Genomic DNA, 18,159 nt, shown 5'->3' on the forward strand with positions numbered 1-18,159 from the left:
ACAGTGTTGTAAAAAGCGGGAATCAAATTTAATCAGCAAAGACATGAAACAAGGTTCAATCGAAGATTAATTGGATTGATCAGAAATTAATTGGATTATTAATTAATAATCATAGATTCTAACATTAATTAATCGGTGATTAATGCACACTTAATGCTTTAAGTGCACACACGTATCTTTGCTTCATAATCTAGTGCATGTAAATATATGTGTTTCACAACTCGTTTCATGCATGATCAAATGAAGTAGCACAACCTATCTAAAGACTAGCAACACCATTTATTTTATGATTTTGTCTCCACTAGGGGATGATCTTGCTTCATATGAACTTTAACATTAATATAAATTCATATTAATTTTATCATTTTCACAAACCTCAAGCAAAGAAATAAATGAATGATAACAATATATATGTTAAGAACAAGCAAGCACGAAATATGTATATCAATATACAGAATACAGACTTGAGATGACAACAACAGATTGGGCCACTAATAGAAGCAGCATGCACAAAAACATCAACCTCATATGTTTTAATAAAAAAATCCTAAAACATATCCTAACAAAATTAAGTAGCACAATTATATAGAAAGTAGCAACCATATATTTTATCTCCACCAAGGTGATCTTGCTTCATAAAAATGCTCCCCATCATCCCATGAAATTTGGCATGCTTGAAGACAAATAGCAATTCGAGGTTCCTTTCCATGACATGTAATCCAATCTTTAATTGCCACTTCTTTATCATTTTCACTGGCGTATTGCTTCTTGTGTTTCCCGAGTGGATTAAGTCCAGGCTGTGAAATCTCTGCCTTTGCAGCTGGCATGTACATCGCATCACCTACAATTGGAGCACCACAAGCAGCCAATTGTGCACGAATCTACATCATGTGAATTTATTGTCAAGTGGATTTCTCTGTCTGCTTTACCGCCAGTGAAAAATTAAATTTATGCCATACTATAAAGGATTTGTAGGTTTCCTTTGCGCTTTGACGTATCTAGAAACTCTTAAATGATATAATACTTTGACAATTTGTGACCTGTGCAATAAAGCTTGTTCGACAAATATCTTTACCTATATGATATTAAAATAGCATACTTAGGTATCCATTACCGGATAATATACGGGATGAATATCAAATTCATTAATCATATGTTTCAAATATATCAAATTAGTCACTCGTTTCAAAATTGATCAATTGGGTCACTAATTTGAAATTATGTAACAAGTAAACCATCTCCCAATGACTAAATTCACACAAAATATTTAATTTTTAATGAGAAAGTTGATACATATTTTCAAATTGGTGACCAAATTTAGTCAATTTTGAAATGAGTTACTAATTTGATGTTGGCTGGGAACCCGCAATAAGTCCTCAAATTTATTTCATACCATTCAACTCTATTCAACAACGAAAACTACAAGAGTTATATATAATTAATTATTTCGTAACAATCTATTAAGATAACTAAATCTTTATAAATAGTTACTACTGTAACACCAAATCCTTTATTTATTCTAATAGAATCATACTTGTAGCTAATCATATTTAATTTTATTTCTAATTATTAACATATAATATATAGATAAATTTATTGACATGTTTTAAACTAAAGAAGAATCCATGATGCTCGACAAGTCTCCACACACGTTGACCATATACTTTTGGAAGCCATTGAAATTCATCATTTACATGTTTGACTTCGTAAAACCATGGAGGAACAATAAATCCAATGTGTTGATTGAAAACTCTCTTTGACATCTTCAAAGATCGACTTTCAACATTAATATCGTCCTTCTTGATCAAATGACCAACTTGTACATCTATATGATCACATGACCAACCTGTACATCATGCATGCACTGGAACATCAATCTCAGGGCAACAAATTTCCTCGTTATCAACTTATACTTTGCTAATTCTGTATTGGAACATCATTTTTATGACAATCAAGTTTTTATCCACTTGTACATGTACAAGCTGCTCCTGTTATGCATAACTCTTCAAAGATCTTTGTTTGATTCCTTTTAGATTTTTCCTACTCTTCATACAATTGTTCTCTATCTTCCATTTTGTGTATATATCAACGGATTCCCATTAGTGAATCATGTGGATAAGATTGTTAAAAGATGCCTCCAATAGCACAAAATAATCCATCAAGTTGTGAAAATTGGGCATTGAGTACTTGGGGATCTATATAGAAAGACATGATGTTTTATACATGTTGTCAAACTGTGTGTTTGATTTGGAATTTCTTAAAATTTCATTGGCTGTTCAAAATGTTTAAAGGCTACTGGCAGGCTGCTGATGACTATTGGCAAACGGCTGCTGGTGGTTTCTGGAAAAGGATTTATGGTGTTTGGGTGGAGGAGCGGTAGCTCTAGATACCACTTGACGCAGGACAAGATAGAAAAGGGGTTTAAAACAAAGGGAAAATAATCATTTTCTTAGTGAATAGGCAGAAATACACAATACAATATTTAACTCTGCCAATAATAATGATTCACTTGTTTAAGTAGATCTCATAACTTGGAGAACTAGTGCACTTGGAGCGAGTAATATCCTAGATAATAGGAAACAAATCCTTTTATTATTATTAGCTAATTCCGATAATCTTGAATGTACTAATGTACTTGATATAACTAAACCAACTAGTCAATCATAGTTAATCTTAACCGAAATAATGATACATAATAAATACAAATTAATTTATTCATTCCTTGTTCTGCATGGCGGGGGGTTTCAACTATAGTTTTGAGTATCGACTAGCCACCTAGAGAGTCAAACATGTAATCAGCCGAACGTATGCCGAGTTGACCACCTCCCACACAAATTTGGCAGCTTCTTAACCGTTTCCATGTTCTCAGATTCTCCTCCACCGTCTTCCTTCAAGATGTTCTACCACTTTTCAAACATAACACGACTAACAACTTTCATTTGCAATTACTTCCGGCTATATTGGGACTATTTACATAGATTAAGTGAAGTTGACTTCAGAATTTGGTCCTTGTTATTTTAATTTTTATTTGATGCGCGCGCGCACACACACACATTTTCTATTCAGTCGCATTCTTTCTTAAAGTTATGTTTATCGATGGATTATGTTTCCCTAATCCCGGTTAATTCTTGAACAGCAAAATAAAATGAAAATCTAAATTTAAGCTAAACCAGAACCAAAACCAGAGGTGGTAACAACTACAGTTCAACATAAGTGAACATGGCATGCTGGTCTGATGTGGAAGACAATATAAAAGAAATTCTAGATACCTGATGAGTTCGACCTGTTAATAGGTTGATCTTGCACTCATAAGCAAACTCTTGGGAAGGCCATCCACAATCCTCAATACTGTATTTATCTACAATATCAGCATTTGGCCAGGGAACCATTTTACACTCTAAGACTTCTAGTTGGCATAAATACCATCTTGTTGTGAATTCTGCATGTGATGACAAACGTCAAATCTATTAATCTTGGCAGATATAAATTTTAGCTTTTATAAATGTCACTGGAAACTACCTGCCCTTTCTTTAATAATTTCACATAGTGCTGAACAGTTGCCTTTACGAGGCCAGTTTTATTTGCCAATAAATTATTTGGAAACTAAGAGAAGAGAAAAACAATATGGGCCACTTAAGAAAGAGGCTACAATTATGTCTTTTGATAGGTTAAGAGTAATCAAGACTTAGTCCAAAAACATTTAAGAAACTTAAATTGTACCACAAATTTGAAGTATGAATGGAAAAGAGGCTCTAATTTGTAAGCCAAAACTACTCATAGACAAGATGCTGTTGAAGCATATGTTGTAATTTGTAAATACTTACACATGAGAAACCACATACATCAGAAGTAATACTAATCATCTCATCTAGTTTGAGGGGATCAGAAGATAATTCAGCATGTACAAAATTTAATAGAGTTCGTAATTGTTTTGATCAGGCAGACAGGGAAAAGCAAGATAAAAGGAAGCAAATGTTCAGGTACCTCCCAGAGAATTTGCGAGTAATTATTACCACGAGTTCGCCACACACACACACACACACTCACACACACACACACACACACACTTCCCACAACAACTTCAAATATTTATTGATTACAAACTAGGGTCTTCAAAGCTTTCATCTTTCGCATCAATTTCCAAATGCTTGAATTATAAGTTCCCATATTCAAATGAGATAATCTATCCCATCTCCCCATGTTCAAAAGCTAACGTGTTACAATAAATATCATAAAATAGGTACCCAAATGAGAAACTTATAGATACCCAAAGCAAAGTCCAGTGAGCATAAAGTTATTCGAACATCGGATCTCATGTAGTGTGGAGTCTATATGATAACTGGTCTGCCTCTATTTAGCAGTTCTAGTTTTCTTGATTCCTTAACCTTAAAGGCACAATGACAGAGCATAATAAGGGAAAATATATCTATTTCCATGATTAATTAGGTAAACTTTGGAGCCTGAAAGATTTTTTGCCCAAAGTAATTGGTGCGCATAATTTACAGTGGACGTGGTGAGGTGACTAGTTCATTTTTCCCAAATCTTTGCAAAATGGGACACAGTTATATTATTGTTCCCAATAACTACAATATATATCCAAAACTTTATAGGGTCAACATTTTAATACAACAAAGACTACCTTTAGAAACAAGTCGCGGTGCAATATTGGTTGGACGCATGTAGTGAGTAATTACTCCTTTTGGCACTGGAGCAGCTGTAAGAGCAAGATAAAGCTTTTTTACCTTTTTTTCCTGATGTCAAACATATAGAGAAATTAAAGACCATGAACTCAACAAGATGTCTATATACTTTCTATCTATACTATGGAAGCTGAAACCTTAAATATTTGGTAGTCTATTGGACAGTCATTGGGCTGGATTAATATAACGACAAAAGGATTTATTTATTCTTCTGGGTAGAATCAAAGAAATAATAAAATAACAAAATTTCTGAAATAAGATGTTAGACAGTAATAATATGGATGAGTTATTTCTTTGGGGCGGACTAAAAAGATAAGAATTTAGGTTTCACAATCTAAATATTGCAACTCTTATTGAGATTTGATTTCCAGTTACAATCGCAATCTTTAATTTATGTTATATATGTTAATTCTGACGTACAATTTAATCATACTAGCCTTAAACCCGTGCAAAGCACCAGCGAATATATAATTCAAAATTTATTGGCTTGTATTTAAGCTTTAACATTATTTTTACTAATAATTTAGTATTGTTGGATGCCCACATTTTCTTTAGCAAAGGAATGTAATGACAATATATTGAAGTTCAATTAAATGTTAATAACCGATTGATGATATTTTTTCTAAGAGATTTAGCTTTAACAATACTTTTTTTATTTTATAAATGGATAATAAAAATAATATATATTTTTATCATCTATTGGTAAATAGTTTTTAAAATATTAATATATGTTAATCATGGTAGTTTTACTCTTTGCTTTTTTTTTTAATTAATTATAGATCATATTTTTAATTATTTCATTTTCCGTTTATAAGGAAAATGATATTATTGCCTCGCTCCTCAATGTCGTGTTCCATTTCTCCTTTAACAAATACAATCCCTGAAGCCATGAATGATCTTTCAAATAATACTTCACCACTAAATCTTTCCACCTCTCCTTAAAAATATCTTCGATCAATGAATTATATATGCATTTGTTGAAATCAACTTTAAATGTTACGGGATGCTTAATATAAAGGGTGTTCAATTTTTTTGGAAATTTCTTGCTAATATGCCATGAACATAACAAATATCGGGTTTAGGATAGTATTAATGCAATCGCCCAAGCCATTGCTTGATCTTGGTCTGTAATTGTAGCATTCGGGTGTTTATCGCCAACCGCTTCAAGCCAAGTTCTTAGCACCCATTCGAAACTTGTTCTTACTTCATCCCGCATGAGTGATGAGTGAAAATCCAAATAAAACGGATTGGTAATGATGTTTGACCCCAGTATAAGACACAAATGGCATGGCATACCTATTTGTTCGGTATGCGGTAATAAGGGCAACAACATCCCCAAAATTACGGTAGGCCATCAAACATTGAGGATCCACCCATACAAGATTTTTCATACGGTTTTCTCCATCCACTTGAACCGCTTTCTTCTTTAAGACGGCCTAACAAATTAAACCCTGCTTGAGCGTCATTAACTTTTATCTTTTTTCCGCTCATCCTGCACTACTTTCCTAACATTTTGACTACCAAACCACCATTACTCACTCCACCTTGCATATTACTGAAAAGACTCATGGTTTGGATAGAACAAACACCCCACACATTCAAGGTTTTTATCAGATTTCTAGCTGCCGCCGTGACATGTCTTTCTTATTGAATCAAACTCATTTCACTAGGCGATACAACATCATGATTGTGCTTTAATTCAAGTGTAGTCAATTAATTCCAATAATATTTTTTCTTCTTTATAACAACAAACATCCAAACCTTACAACCACTTTTAGGAATTTAATCTCGATGGCGCGTACCTTTACTACTACATACACATAATTCATCATCCACAATATTTTTGTCTATTTTTACCCGCAAGTCTACAAACAAATATCCACGCACATATTTCTTCGACTTTTGCCCGTTTTTGTGTTTATTGTATTTTAATGGCGAACCCATTCTTAAGGGCATATGCCTTAATAAATCTATCCGCAGCATCTAAATTATCAAATCTCTATTTTAAATATGGGACTTAAATATTTTCATTTTTTTGTATTCATTATCAAATATATCATCTACTACTCCACCATCTATATCTACATTCTCATCAACCTAGTCATCACCACTAACAACATTCTGATCATCAACACCATCTTTAATATCAATAAACACTATCAACTTTAACAACATCATTTGCATGTACAAAATCATTATTATTAACTATTTTAACTCTTTTTCTTGGAACAAAATCTTCAAACAAAAAATATGCCATAATAATAACACTACAAATCAACTAGTTTAGAGTAAGATATTACCACAAATTTGAGTGTGCTTATTTGCTCCAAAGATCTCTCACCACAATGCCAAGTTTTACCGCTCACTTGTTGTTGTTTTTTTTGCTAGAAATCAAATGCATTCCAAATGACCTAGGTGATGTGTTATGGGTGATCAGTCGTGATCGTGAGCGTTGTACGCATAAAACTCGTACAGCGCTGGACGCTAGACATATAGCGCTTTTTAAGTGTTTTACACGGTGGAAAGTGTCTTATATACTGGCTCCCCAACAATCATATGTCGGGGACCAGGAACACACACACACACACACACACACATATATAGGGGTGGGTTCTGGTACAAATTTACAAACTTACAAACTTTTTGCGTTCAACACATATAGAATTTGAGTTCAACTTTTTTTTTAACATATTTTGTTGAACATCGATTAAAATTGTGTTGGAGAAGTACATTAACTAATTTTTGAATGTAAGAACTAAGTTAAATTTATTATATAACTATTAGTTATGTTTCTAAACCCCACCCAAACCCCAGAGGTATAGTTTAAGTATCTTTATAGATATATTCAACATAATGATAATTAGTGTTCTACACCCGATGTTGAACCCCAGTTACAAATGTGTTGAATGCGTGATTTATTTATGAGTTATTTTTAAAAATTGTGATGTTTTTTCAAGAATTTTCAATATGAATACTTTCTATAACTAAAAATTAACACGATGGGAGAATAAAAAAAAGTTTGTAAGTTTGTAACTTAAAAAAGTTTTTGTTTGATCCTATCCATATATATATATATATATAGGCAGGTGCTCAAATGACAACCCCATATCTCTATGAGATTTGAGAACTAATCTAAGCCATTAGATTAATCTAATCTAATGGCCTCCTTAGTATTCACCACACACAATGAACCTGTACCTTGCCACAAATGATCTACAGATTCCCCTCTGTTTTTAATTTGATTTTTCCTGTCAATCAGTTTACGTTTTTCAAAATCCGACTTCACTAAATTCTAATTCATCTCCCAACGATCAATTTCCATACCATATGTGCTATGTTTCGACATGGTTCACATTTGATTCTCATTTTAAGGGTTTTCACTACAGTAACACTATATATATGTATGTATTTATATATATATGTATGTATGTATATATATATATATATATAGGCTAACGATCAACTACAAACCAAATCTTAAATACAAACTAAAAACATGTTTCAAAATCACTATTTATAACTACAAGAATCACTAATTTATACTGCATTAATTACTATTTGATATAGTAATATCTGCAAATTCTATTTTTTATAATTGAGTAAATCTACTTATCTTAACTATTAGTTGTCGATTATTAATGATCAATTATGATCATAGGAGGTCCATGATGGTAGTAAGTGATGAAAGGAGGCGTGTGATGGTGGTAAGTAGTCGCTACTTGTGGTAAGTTATGGTGGCAAATGGCGATGGCTATTAGTGATGGTCGCCGGTGGTGCCGAGTTATAAAAAGTGTTGGTACTGTTGTTAGGAGGTCCCTTATTGTAATACAGGTGAAGATGATGATTATATACGTTGTATATGTGTGTTTGTGTGTGTGTATTTATATTCGTCAAATATGTTATGTGTGTGTGTGGAGTAGTCATAAACATTGGAGTATTGGAGTAGAAAATTGGAAAAATTATAATCTAGTCATCTAAATTTAATTTTTTTTTGTCCTGCAATTTTTGTAAACATTCGTCAACTTCAGATTATGCTCTACAATATAAACATTGTAATTAAAACGTAGAACAATTACTTTTATAAATCAGAGAACACTATGTTCTGCAATATAACTAATAAGTAGAACATGAATCATAATACTTGTTAAAGTTGAAAAACATTATTGATTGATTCATAATTTTGTTTAGGACAACTTATAAATGATAAATTACATAAGAATTTGGATAATGAAAGATATTATTTTTGATTAAACTAAAAAATTGTAACTCGTACTCCAATACTCCAATGTTTTTGTCTACTCCATAGAAGTTAACTTTATATATATATATATATATATATATATATATATATCTCTGTGTGTGTGTGTGCATATTTATATATACACATATACATGTACACACACACACACACACACACATATATATATAATAAGACACAAGGTTAATTTAGAAAATGACCAAATATATCTAACCAAACAACAAATTATACCTATGTTCTCTTATTATAATTTAGTACAGTATCATAATAATCTACCAAAATATTTTGTATATGTACTCCTTAATTCTTATTAAATATATATCTATATCTTATTAATACATAGGCCATTACCCTGTATGGATTCTATGATGCAAGTACACAATTAAAATCGAGGATGTACATGAGAACTGAAATGTGTAAATAAACCTGTTATCCATTGTTGTAGCATATTAAATGACAAAATTCAATTTCCCTTGCAAAAGTGAGGAATATTGATGGCCATTATATAACTACTTAATGATGCATTTGTCCAAATTTAGCTGAATAGACAATTAGTGTGCTTACCCGAATTTTTCCATGAAAAACTGAACAATATTCCTTTGTTCTAGCTAGTACAACACTGCAAATGTATGAGCCGAAAATTCCCAAGTTAAGAAAATACATAACTTTATGAGTACAAATAACAAGTCAGTGTATTAAATATTATAAATAAGTTACCAGCCTTCAGTGCAATTGTCAATTTGATGAGTAGTCATGAGTGGATCAACCAACCCCAGGGCACGAGTGGCAAATGTTGCACAAGTTTCTTCAATGTTGTTTGTGGTCCCCCCTACCTAATAAAGGCACATATTCATTAATATAGTAAGCACCAATGGCTATTTTTCACTTTTAAGAATTTAAGTTGGTATGGAACTAGGGATATAAGCAACAATAGGCACTTAATATAAGAAGTGATTCATTTGCTCCTCCTCTCCTATATAGAATTTTTATTACTGCAGCATATTCGAGCACAGGGGCAGAAGGACCAAATAAAAAAGAAGTGTAGCATGAGACTATAGTCAAAATATTTGATCAGGCAATTATTGTTGTTGACATCATATAGCTAGCAACAAGTAGAGACATAAAGAATCTTTTCTATATCTTTCAAAAACAAACATTCATTCATTACTTCAAAACATTTCAGCAACTGGCCACTTATTAAACAGTCACATGGTGGAAAATTTGAACTTAATGTATGTATCCTGTAATGTACAAAAATATTATAATAAAAATGCATGTGCACTATCTTAAATATGTCCAAATACATGGATATATGAACACATTTGAATAAGGTAGTAGTTTTTAATTCTTTGATCAGCACATAGTATCATAATATTACTTAAATGAACATGAAGTTTAAAGAAAGCATGTATTTTAGGAACAATATCTGTTTACTGATGGAAGATAAATTTTATATTAATTACCAAAAAAGACAAGAGAAAAAGAATCAGTTACATACTGATGTACCAGCAGGTTTATCCAAGACAACATAGGACTCTGTTACTGAGATAATTCTTGATCTCCAATCAATCTCATAACACCTGGGATAAAATGTAAATCAACACCAGAAAATATAAGAGGTCAAGGGTTTGAATCCGAGGGGACAAGTCATTCCTAGAAACCAGTTTATACCTTGGGAAGCGTTTTGGATGTAAATAAACCCGTAAGTACGTTCCAGTTTCAACAAACTCGTCACTAGAAGTTATTCTAAACGTTTTTTGTGCTTCCCTCACAGTTTTTCCTTTAATTGATACTCTCTTACTCAGAACTGCTGGATCTGTATATTGTTTGTATAACTCAATTTCCTTTGGAGTTGCAGTTGGGGGAGGCTTTGGGCAAACAAGAGCATAGTGTACCGCACCAAAATGAATGAGATCTGCAACAAACCTTTTAAATCTGGGACACTGAGAACTGCAATAGAGACTCAAGAAAAATGTTCAAGAAATTGGACAACAATGTAGGAATACTCACAGAGGGGGTAGATCCAAAACTTTGCAAATATATTCAAGAACAGTCCCTCCATCTTTAACAACCAAGTGTTCAACTCTTGGTGGTCCATGGTGTGAAGGGCAGGGGAGCAAGCGACCATACTTAGGGGTTCTGCAAAATAAGGAAATATAATATAGCATCAGGAAGGCCAATGTTATAAAGGCATTCCTCTAAAAGTTTTTTTCTTAATCAAAGTTAGAAAAAGATTACATAATCTCTACTGCAAGAAATATGGTTAATGTATAACAGATATTGATGATAACTTACAAGGTTAATAAATATCAATAGAGAGAAAATTTCAAATGGCACATGAAAGTTGGTTCCATGGTTACCATGAATTTAGGTGCATGATGCAGGCAAAGGCAGCACATCATTGCAAGCATATTTAGTCATGGTATTACATGCTCAAGTGTTAGTTCATTTTGATCGTGAAAAGAGCATTACTATATTGGAACATAGTTTTTTTGGGATGCATAAAGAGGGGTGTCCCACATGGTTCAGAAAAATAAAGGTTAGTACATTCATTTCCTAGTTAACTTGGAAGTACAAACTGTATCATGATTGTTAATTTCTTCTAGTCATCAACAAGTTAAAAATTAACCTTAATATAACTTATTTGATCCATTTACTTTAGGTAAAAGTTGAAGGAATCCAAACTAAATCTTTTAAAATTGATTGCATGAAGGAGGCAGATAAAAAACTATGTGAGTCGTTCTATTTTGAATCTCTGGTTCTATGTAGTTGGTGTTTTTGTTTTTTCTATCATTTTTAAGAAGCCATTTGTACCACGAAGGAAAGACCGAGAATTTGGTTCTGACATTCAAGCATTCACAACACAGGTTAATAAATCTTATTATTTGTACATAAGGCAATGGAAGTCCATGTCGAAGTCTTTCAATGATTAATATAGATCAAAATCAAATTTTATTACTTTCTTATATCCTTTCCCTTAAATTAGATTCGTCCTTGAACTCTTTTTCCTGATTATTACCCATTATTTGGTGGTGGAACTAGATTTGAAGGCTGAAGCCCTACTAGTGCACCCTAATTCTAGTTAAATTTCTATCTTCCTTTCCAATGTAGTCCGTAACTAACCGACTAGGCTGACAAAAATCACCACACTCCGCCGACGCCCAATTTATCCAACCCAACCATGACATCTGCAATGGGCCCCTACAGATCACAATTTTCAGTCTTTACCTCTTTTAAATTAGCTTCACCTCATCCCCAACCTTGGTAACACTCTTCTCTTCTTACCTAGAATTAATCAGATGATTATAATTGTTAAAAGAAAAAAGCACGCTAGGGGTCAAAGTGGAGTGCCCGCTTCACAAGTGCACTTGATAAACAATATCAATATCATACGCCTACAATGGCTAAATGATAAATATTAACCCATTTCACAAAATAAATATAATATGAAACATATATCAATGATGAAAGTTGTGTTTATTCTTCAACCATCTTCCAAGAAGATTAAAAAAGTCTTCCTTGCATTTGGTACATTCAAAGTTATGTTGATTAATCGAGGGGAATAAATGAAAAGGAAGGGAAAATCCTTTTTTCCCTAATAGGTTCACACAACCCGTTTAAGATATACACCAACCCAAATACACATAATAATATATAATCAAGAAAACTATAATTAAACCGGGTAATTATATCATAACGTGTACAGTGGTGTCATGCATTAAACATATTTGTAACTGTGGTTCAACATCGGGTGTAAAATACTAATTATCATTGTGTTGAATATATTTATAGAGATGCTTAAACTATACTTCTGAAGTTTAGTTAGGGTCTAGAAAGATAAATATTGGTTATATAATACGTTTAACGTTACATTGAAAAATTAGTTTATGTACTTCTCCAACACAATTTCAATCGATATTCAACAAAATATGTTAAAAAATGTTAAACTCAAGTTATATATGTGTTGAACGCATAGTTTATTTATATGTTTTCTAATGAAATAACGATATAATTTAATTATTTTCAACATGGGTACCTTATATAACTAAAAATTAACACATACGAAAAATAAAAAAAAATAAAAAAAAGTTTGTAAGTTTGTACCAGATCCCCTTATATATATACATATACACAGACACACACACAGATATATATATATATATATATATATATATATATATATATATATATATATGCCAACATTCCATGAATATCTCCTTATATGGAGTTACGTAGCACACCATTATAGATTCTTAATTCTATTATAATATAGAATACTACATGATATATTCTGGAATCTTACATAATTTTCAATGATTTTTGGAATAAAAAATTGTATAATTTTTTCTTCAGTTTACTAATTGATATTTATAAGTATATTTATAAAAAATATATGCATCATGTATATATTTACAGTGGTGTGCTACCAAACTCTATATAAGAGGGTATGCTATGAAGTGCTACCATGTGTGCGCGTGCGTGCGTTGGGTATATAAACAATGATTTTTATTATTCAAAATTGAAAAAATCTACTTACCTAAACTATTGATGATTAATTATAGATGACCAATTTCAATCTCAAAAAGGTTCTTGAAGGTAACAAGCTGTAAGAGAATGTGTATGATGGTGGTAAGTAATCGCTAGTTTTGATAAGTTATGATGGCAAGTGTTCGTGACTATTGGTGATGGTGGGCGATGGTGGTAAGTGATAGAAACGGCTGGTGATGGTGATAAGAGGTCCATTATTATGGTTCGGGTGAAGATGTTGGTCATATATGTTGCATATATATGTATGTATGTATGTATATATTTATATTTGAGATATATGTTATATATAAATAGTGATCTGTGATGCACAAAATAGTGACTACTGCAGTCAAAAATAGTGACTAAAAATTGAGTTTCACTAGTACAGAATAGGCCTTTAGCGTCTTCAGGCGCTGAGATTCAGATGGAGATTGAGATGAGAAGCCTGTCCAAAGATTGAATAGGCATTTAGCGTCGGTCAAATTAGACCTTTAGCGTCTGCAGACTCTGAGATTCAGATGGAGATTGAGATGAGAAGCCTGTCCGGAGATTGAGAAATCATCAAGAGATGAGGAGCAGACCCAGAAATGAAAATTGCGAGATTGGTGAAAGCAAATTGGGGTTTTTGACTAGAAGTCATCAGTAAGTCGATGGAGAAAATATATATATGAGAACTGTTATTCAGATTTTTAAATTTTAAAAAAACAAAAAAACATGCTACTACGTCAGGTTATTTCAAGCCGACGCTAAAACTGTAGATCTATAGCGTCGGTGTTTCATGAACCGTCGCACAAAACCTAACCTACAGCGTCAGTGTTCCAAAAACCGACACAGAAAGAAACTTTTAAGCGTCGGTGTATCATTGACCGACGTAAAACGCAGACTTTAGGCGTCTGTTATTTAAAGAACCGACGCTGTTAATCAAACAAATTCATTTTATGCGTCGGTTAATAAACGAACCAACACTAGAAATAATTTTAAGCGACGACATTAATATAACCGACGCAAAAGGGCCGTGGCAAAAAGCATTTTTTGTACTAGTGTTTTTAGTTTGTAGGCTAATTTTGTTTGTATTGGAGTATGACTCTATATGTATGTATGTATGTATGTATGTAGAGTGAGAGACTTATATATATATATGCGACATACACAGATCACCCATCTACATATATATATGCGACATACACAAATACAATTTATATATGCCGCTACAATCATCCAAAGAACATCACTATCTATGATTTACCCCAATCAACAACAACAGTGTCACCGGTTTCTATACTCGTTTCTCCAATTTCTAAAGTGATAATCACTAATTTATACAGCACAAATCACTAATATTTATAAAGTGAAAAAAATCACCAAAGTATATATCAGGAACTCCCGATTCTCCCTAAGGCTGCAGCAACTTTGCTAACCAGTGGAACTGAGTGGAGGGGCTGCAGTGTGGTGGTTGGGATCGGGATGAGTAGTCAGATACAGCAAGATGAAAGTTGGGTAGATAGGTAGTGTAAAATAAGAGCTTTATAGTTTGTATTTATATAAGTTAAGTTCTACGGAGACAAATATTAAGATCTATATCATTGTTTCAGATTTTATTCAATAATGTAGAATGGTCTCCGAGTCTCCAACTAATGACCTCCATCGAACTTTTGCGTGCTTGTTTATTTAAATATATGTATTTCGTGTATCCAAAGTGAAAATCCATATCCAACCCGTTATTCATCATGTAATTTTATGTACATATAGCTTCATGTTTCGTGTATCAAAAGTTCAAGCCCAAACACTAAATTTTCGTGTTTGGGTAAGGTGTCACCGTACAACTGCTCTAACTATAATAGCCTAAAAACTTCAACATATTCCATTTCCATTAAATTGGCTACTTAAACAAATAAAACATTGAATATTAATATATTACACACGGACGCATGATACATACACACATACATGTATATTACTGAATATATGCAAAATATATGGAGAGGGTTAGAGAAGAGGGTATTTAGAAGGTACCCATTTGAAGAAATAGTGGTATTATGCACTGTAACAGCAGAAGACTGAGAGCAAAAGCTTCTTCTTTTTGGTGGTGTATTTGCGTGTTTTAACAAGTGAGAATTGCGGCGGATAAGAGTATGTGTGGAGACCAAACTGGAGCTGCCCAAGAGTGAAGACATTATATTATTTGAAAGGAACGAAGAAGACAAAATCGCCATTTTTAAGCAAGAAATGGATTGCAAGAACCGAAGAAGCTTTCAGACCAGCGAGGTTTTTTCTCTTCCCCCTTTATCCATAGCGGCTTTGAACGGGTTACGGTAGAGTAGATGTAGAACATAGGTAATAATAATATTATTGGGTCGGGGAAAAATTATCAAATCATATAAGAAAGATTTGTACTTTTTTAAAAAATAATTAATTTTTAAATTTAATTAATTATTATATATTATATGTTTTATATATGTCAATATTCAACTAATCTCAATTATCAAAAAAAATATTCATGTATTTTTATATTTAACTCATAAGAGGTTAATAATTTTTTAAATTTCTGAAACAATTAATGACCATTCATTCAAATTCATGTATTTCAATTTCTTTTCAATTGAAAACGATACAGATATAAAATTAGAGAACATTATCAAAATTTATATACAATTTTAACAATTATGCTTCCTAAACAATCTTCTCATATAATAATGATCGATAAAATTCGAAAAGAATTATGTCCATACACAAAAGACCATCCCAATATAATTTAAAAAATGTTAAATAATGGCATGAAGATAAACATAAGAGCAAGTCCAAGAGTGTCTCAAATTGATATCCTAAATTAAAATTTAGGGCATTTGATAAAAAAGACTGCTCGAACAATATTATAGTGATGTTTTATATCATTAGGACAACTCCTTCAACCCTATTTTTGAGGCATTCTCTCCCCTTGTCATATCTCATATTTTATAATAAATTTTTATCAATACTCTCTTTCTCTCTCGACTTTATATTATGTTTTAATGTTGAGAGTGAACTTTTGATAATAAAATATTAAACATATAGAGAAAATAGGATACATTGTTGGAATTGAAGTGAGTTGAATATGTCCTAAACTACTAAAACATAATTTTTTATATTATATTTATAGTTTCAACTAGAACACTGTTGGATCAGCTCTAATCTCAAAGTTACCTAATCTACCACATTAATACATTTCGTCATAGTAAAGCACTACGCAAGATAGATAGTGTCACTGAGAGTTCAGAGTGCCAAAAAAAAAAAAGGTCACACATGAAACATATGTATTCAATTGAAATTATTATTTAATACTAAAATTTTATTAAAAGAAAAATAATTACCATGATAAAGGATTATTAATTTTGATATTGGTCCCGAGTCGAGACCAAGATATTTTATAAATTTAAACAGATTATCGTCGTAAAGAGTACTCCCTCCGTCTCACCTAATTATATGCATTGGGTGTGGACACTAAAATTAAGATAAAGTGTAAAATTTGGGTAAAGTGATGAGACCCATTTATATTTAATACTATCTTTCGACCAGTTCTTTGCAGCTTTCTTTTTGGGACGTCCAATCCAACTTTTTACATTTCAAACCTTACCAAAAATAGTTAATGGGTCCCACCACTTTCTCACTTTTTCTTCTTTTCATACTTCTTTTACTCCACTATTTCATTTTTATACATTAAAAATTAATGAGTCACACCACTTCACCCACTTTTCTTTCTGTTTTCCACTACTTTATATATATTTCTTAACCTCGATGCCCAAACCAAACTTACAGAATTGGTTCGGAGGGAGTAATAGATTTGAGATAGTGTAGGAAAGTAACGAGTTTAATATTGTTTATATTATCAGAGTATCTCCGAGAGACTATTCATTTAGGTTCTTAACTTGAGATTTGAGGAGGATGAGAAATAAAATTGCTCCAAGAGACTCTTAGTGGCTCTTTAAATCACTAAGAATCTCTTATTTCTCTATCATCTCTCCTCAAAGTTAAGAGCCACCACATAGCTCTCAACTTTATTTTTCACAATAAAAAATTTCTTCCCTCTAAATCCACCTCCACCTTTCGCTCTCTTTTTGTTTTATAGTGGGGCCCAATATGAATAAAATATGAAATAGAGAAGAGATATAAAGAATATTGTTGGAGTTTATATTCTTAATTTTATACTAAATTTCTAAGAGTCACATTGTTTATTTATATTATCTTAGAGTATCTGCAAGAGCCTATCTATTCAAGCTCTTAAGTGAAAAAATAAAGAGTCATATATAAATTGGAGCTCCAAGACACTCTTCAAAAAGTTAAGAGCGTATTCTCTTTCTTTTGTCTTTTAGAAGTTTAAAAGTTGGGTCTTAACTTATTTTTATCAATAAAAAATTGTTCCCCTCCATTACATCCCCACTTTTGAATTTGGATTTTTGTTATAAGAGAGCTCAATATAAATAAAATATGATATAGATAAGAAATATAGAGAATATTATTGAAGTTCATGCTCTTAACTCTGTACTAAATTGATAGTAGCCATATTTTTTATATTATATATATTCAGGAGTCTGATTAATTAGGAGGGTAGGCTGTTATAGAATGGAGATGTTATATATCATGACCAAAATTATATTGATCAATTTAGTCAAAATCTGACATTTATCTTTTGTGATTAAT

General features: G+C 32.0%; 1 protein-coding gene across 5 annotated transcripts; it reads right to left on the reverse strand.

Annotated features, from left to right (window-relative positions):
• Positions 1-385: 385 nt before the first annotated feature.
• LOC108200558 (RNA pseudouridine synthase 6, chloroplastic) lies at positions 386-15,827 on the reverse strand. Of its 5 annotated transcripts, none has more exons than XM_017368755.2 (9): positions 15,499-15,826; positions 10,969-11,097; positions 10,630-10,893; positions 10,457-10,538; positions 9,676-9,791; positions 9,523-9,577; positions 4,640-4,751; positions 3,270-3,439; positions 386-881 (listed from the first exon to the last, which is right to left on the reverse strand). In XM_017368755.2, exons 1-9 carry the CDS (start codon positions 15,696-15,698, stop codon positions 609-611), a joined length of 1,401 nt encoding a protein of 466 aa, XP_017224244.1. In that variant the 5' UTR covers positions 15,699-15,826; the 3' UTR covers positions 386-608. The 5 variants fall into 5 exon arrangements, with proteins under 5 accessions (XP_017224244.1, XP_017224245.1, XP_017224246.1 ...); XM_017368756.2 differs by having other exon boundaries at positions 10,630-10,884; positions 15,499-15,825; XM_017368757.2 differs by having other exon boundaries at positions 10,630-10,873; positions 15,499-15,640.
• Between the last annotated feature and the right edge of the window lie 2,332 nt (positions 15,828-18,159).

This window comes from Daucus carota, chromosome 9, assembly GCF_001625215.2.
Source record: "Daucus carota subsp. sativus chromosome 9, DH1 v3.0, whole genome shotgun sequence".
NCBI lineage: Eukaryota > Viridiplantae > Streptophyta > Magnoliopsida > Apiales > Apiaceae > Daucus > Daucus carota.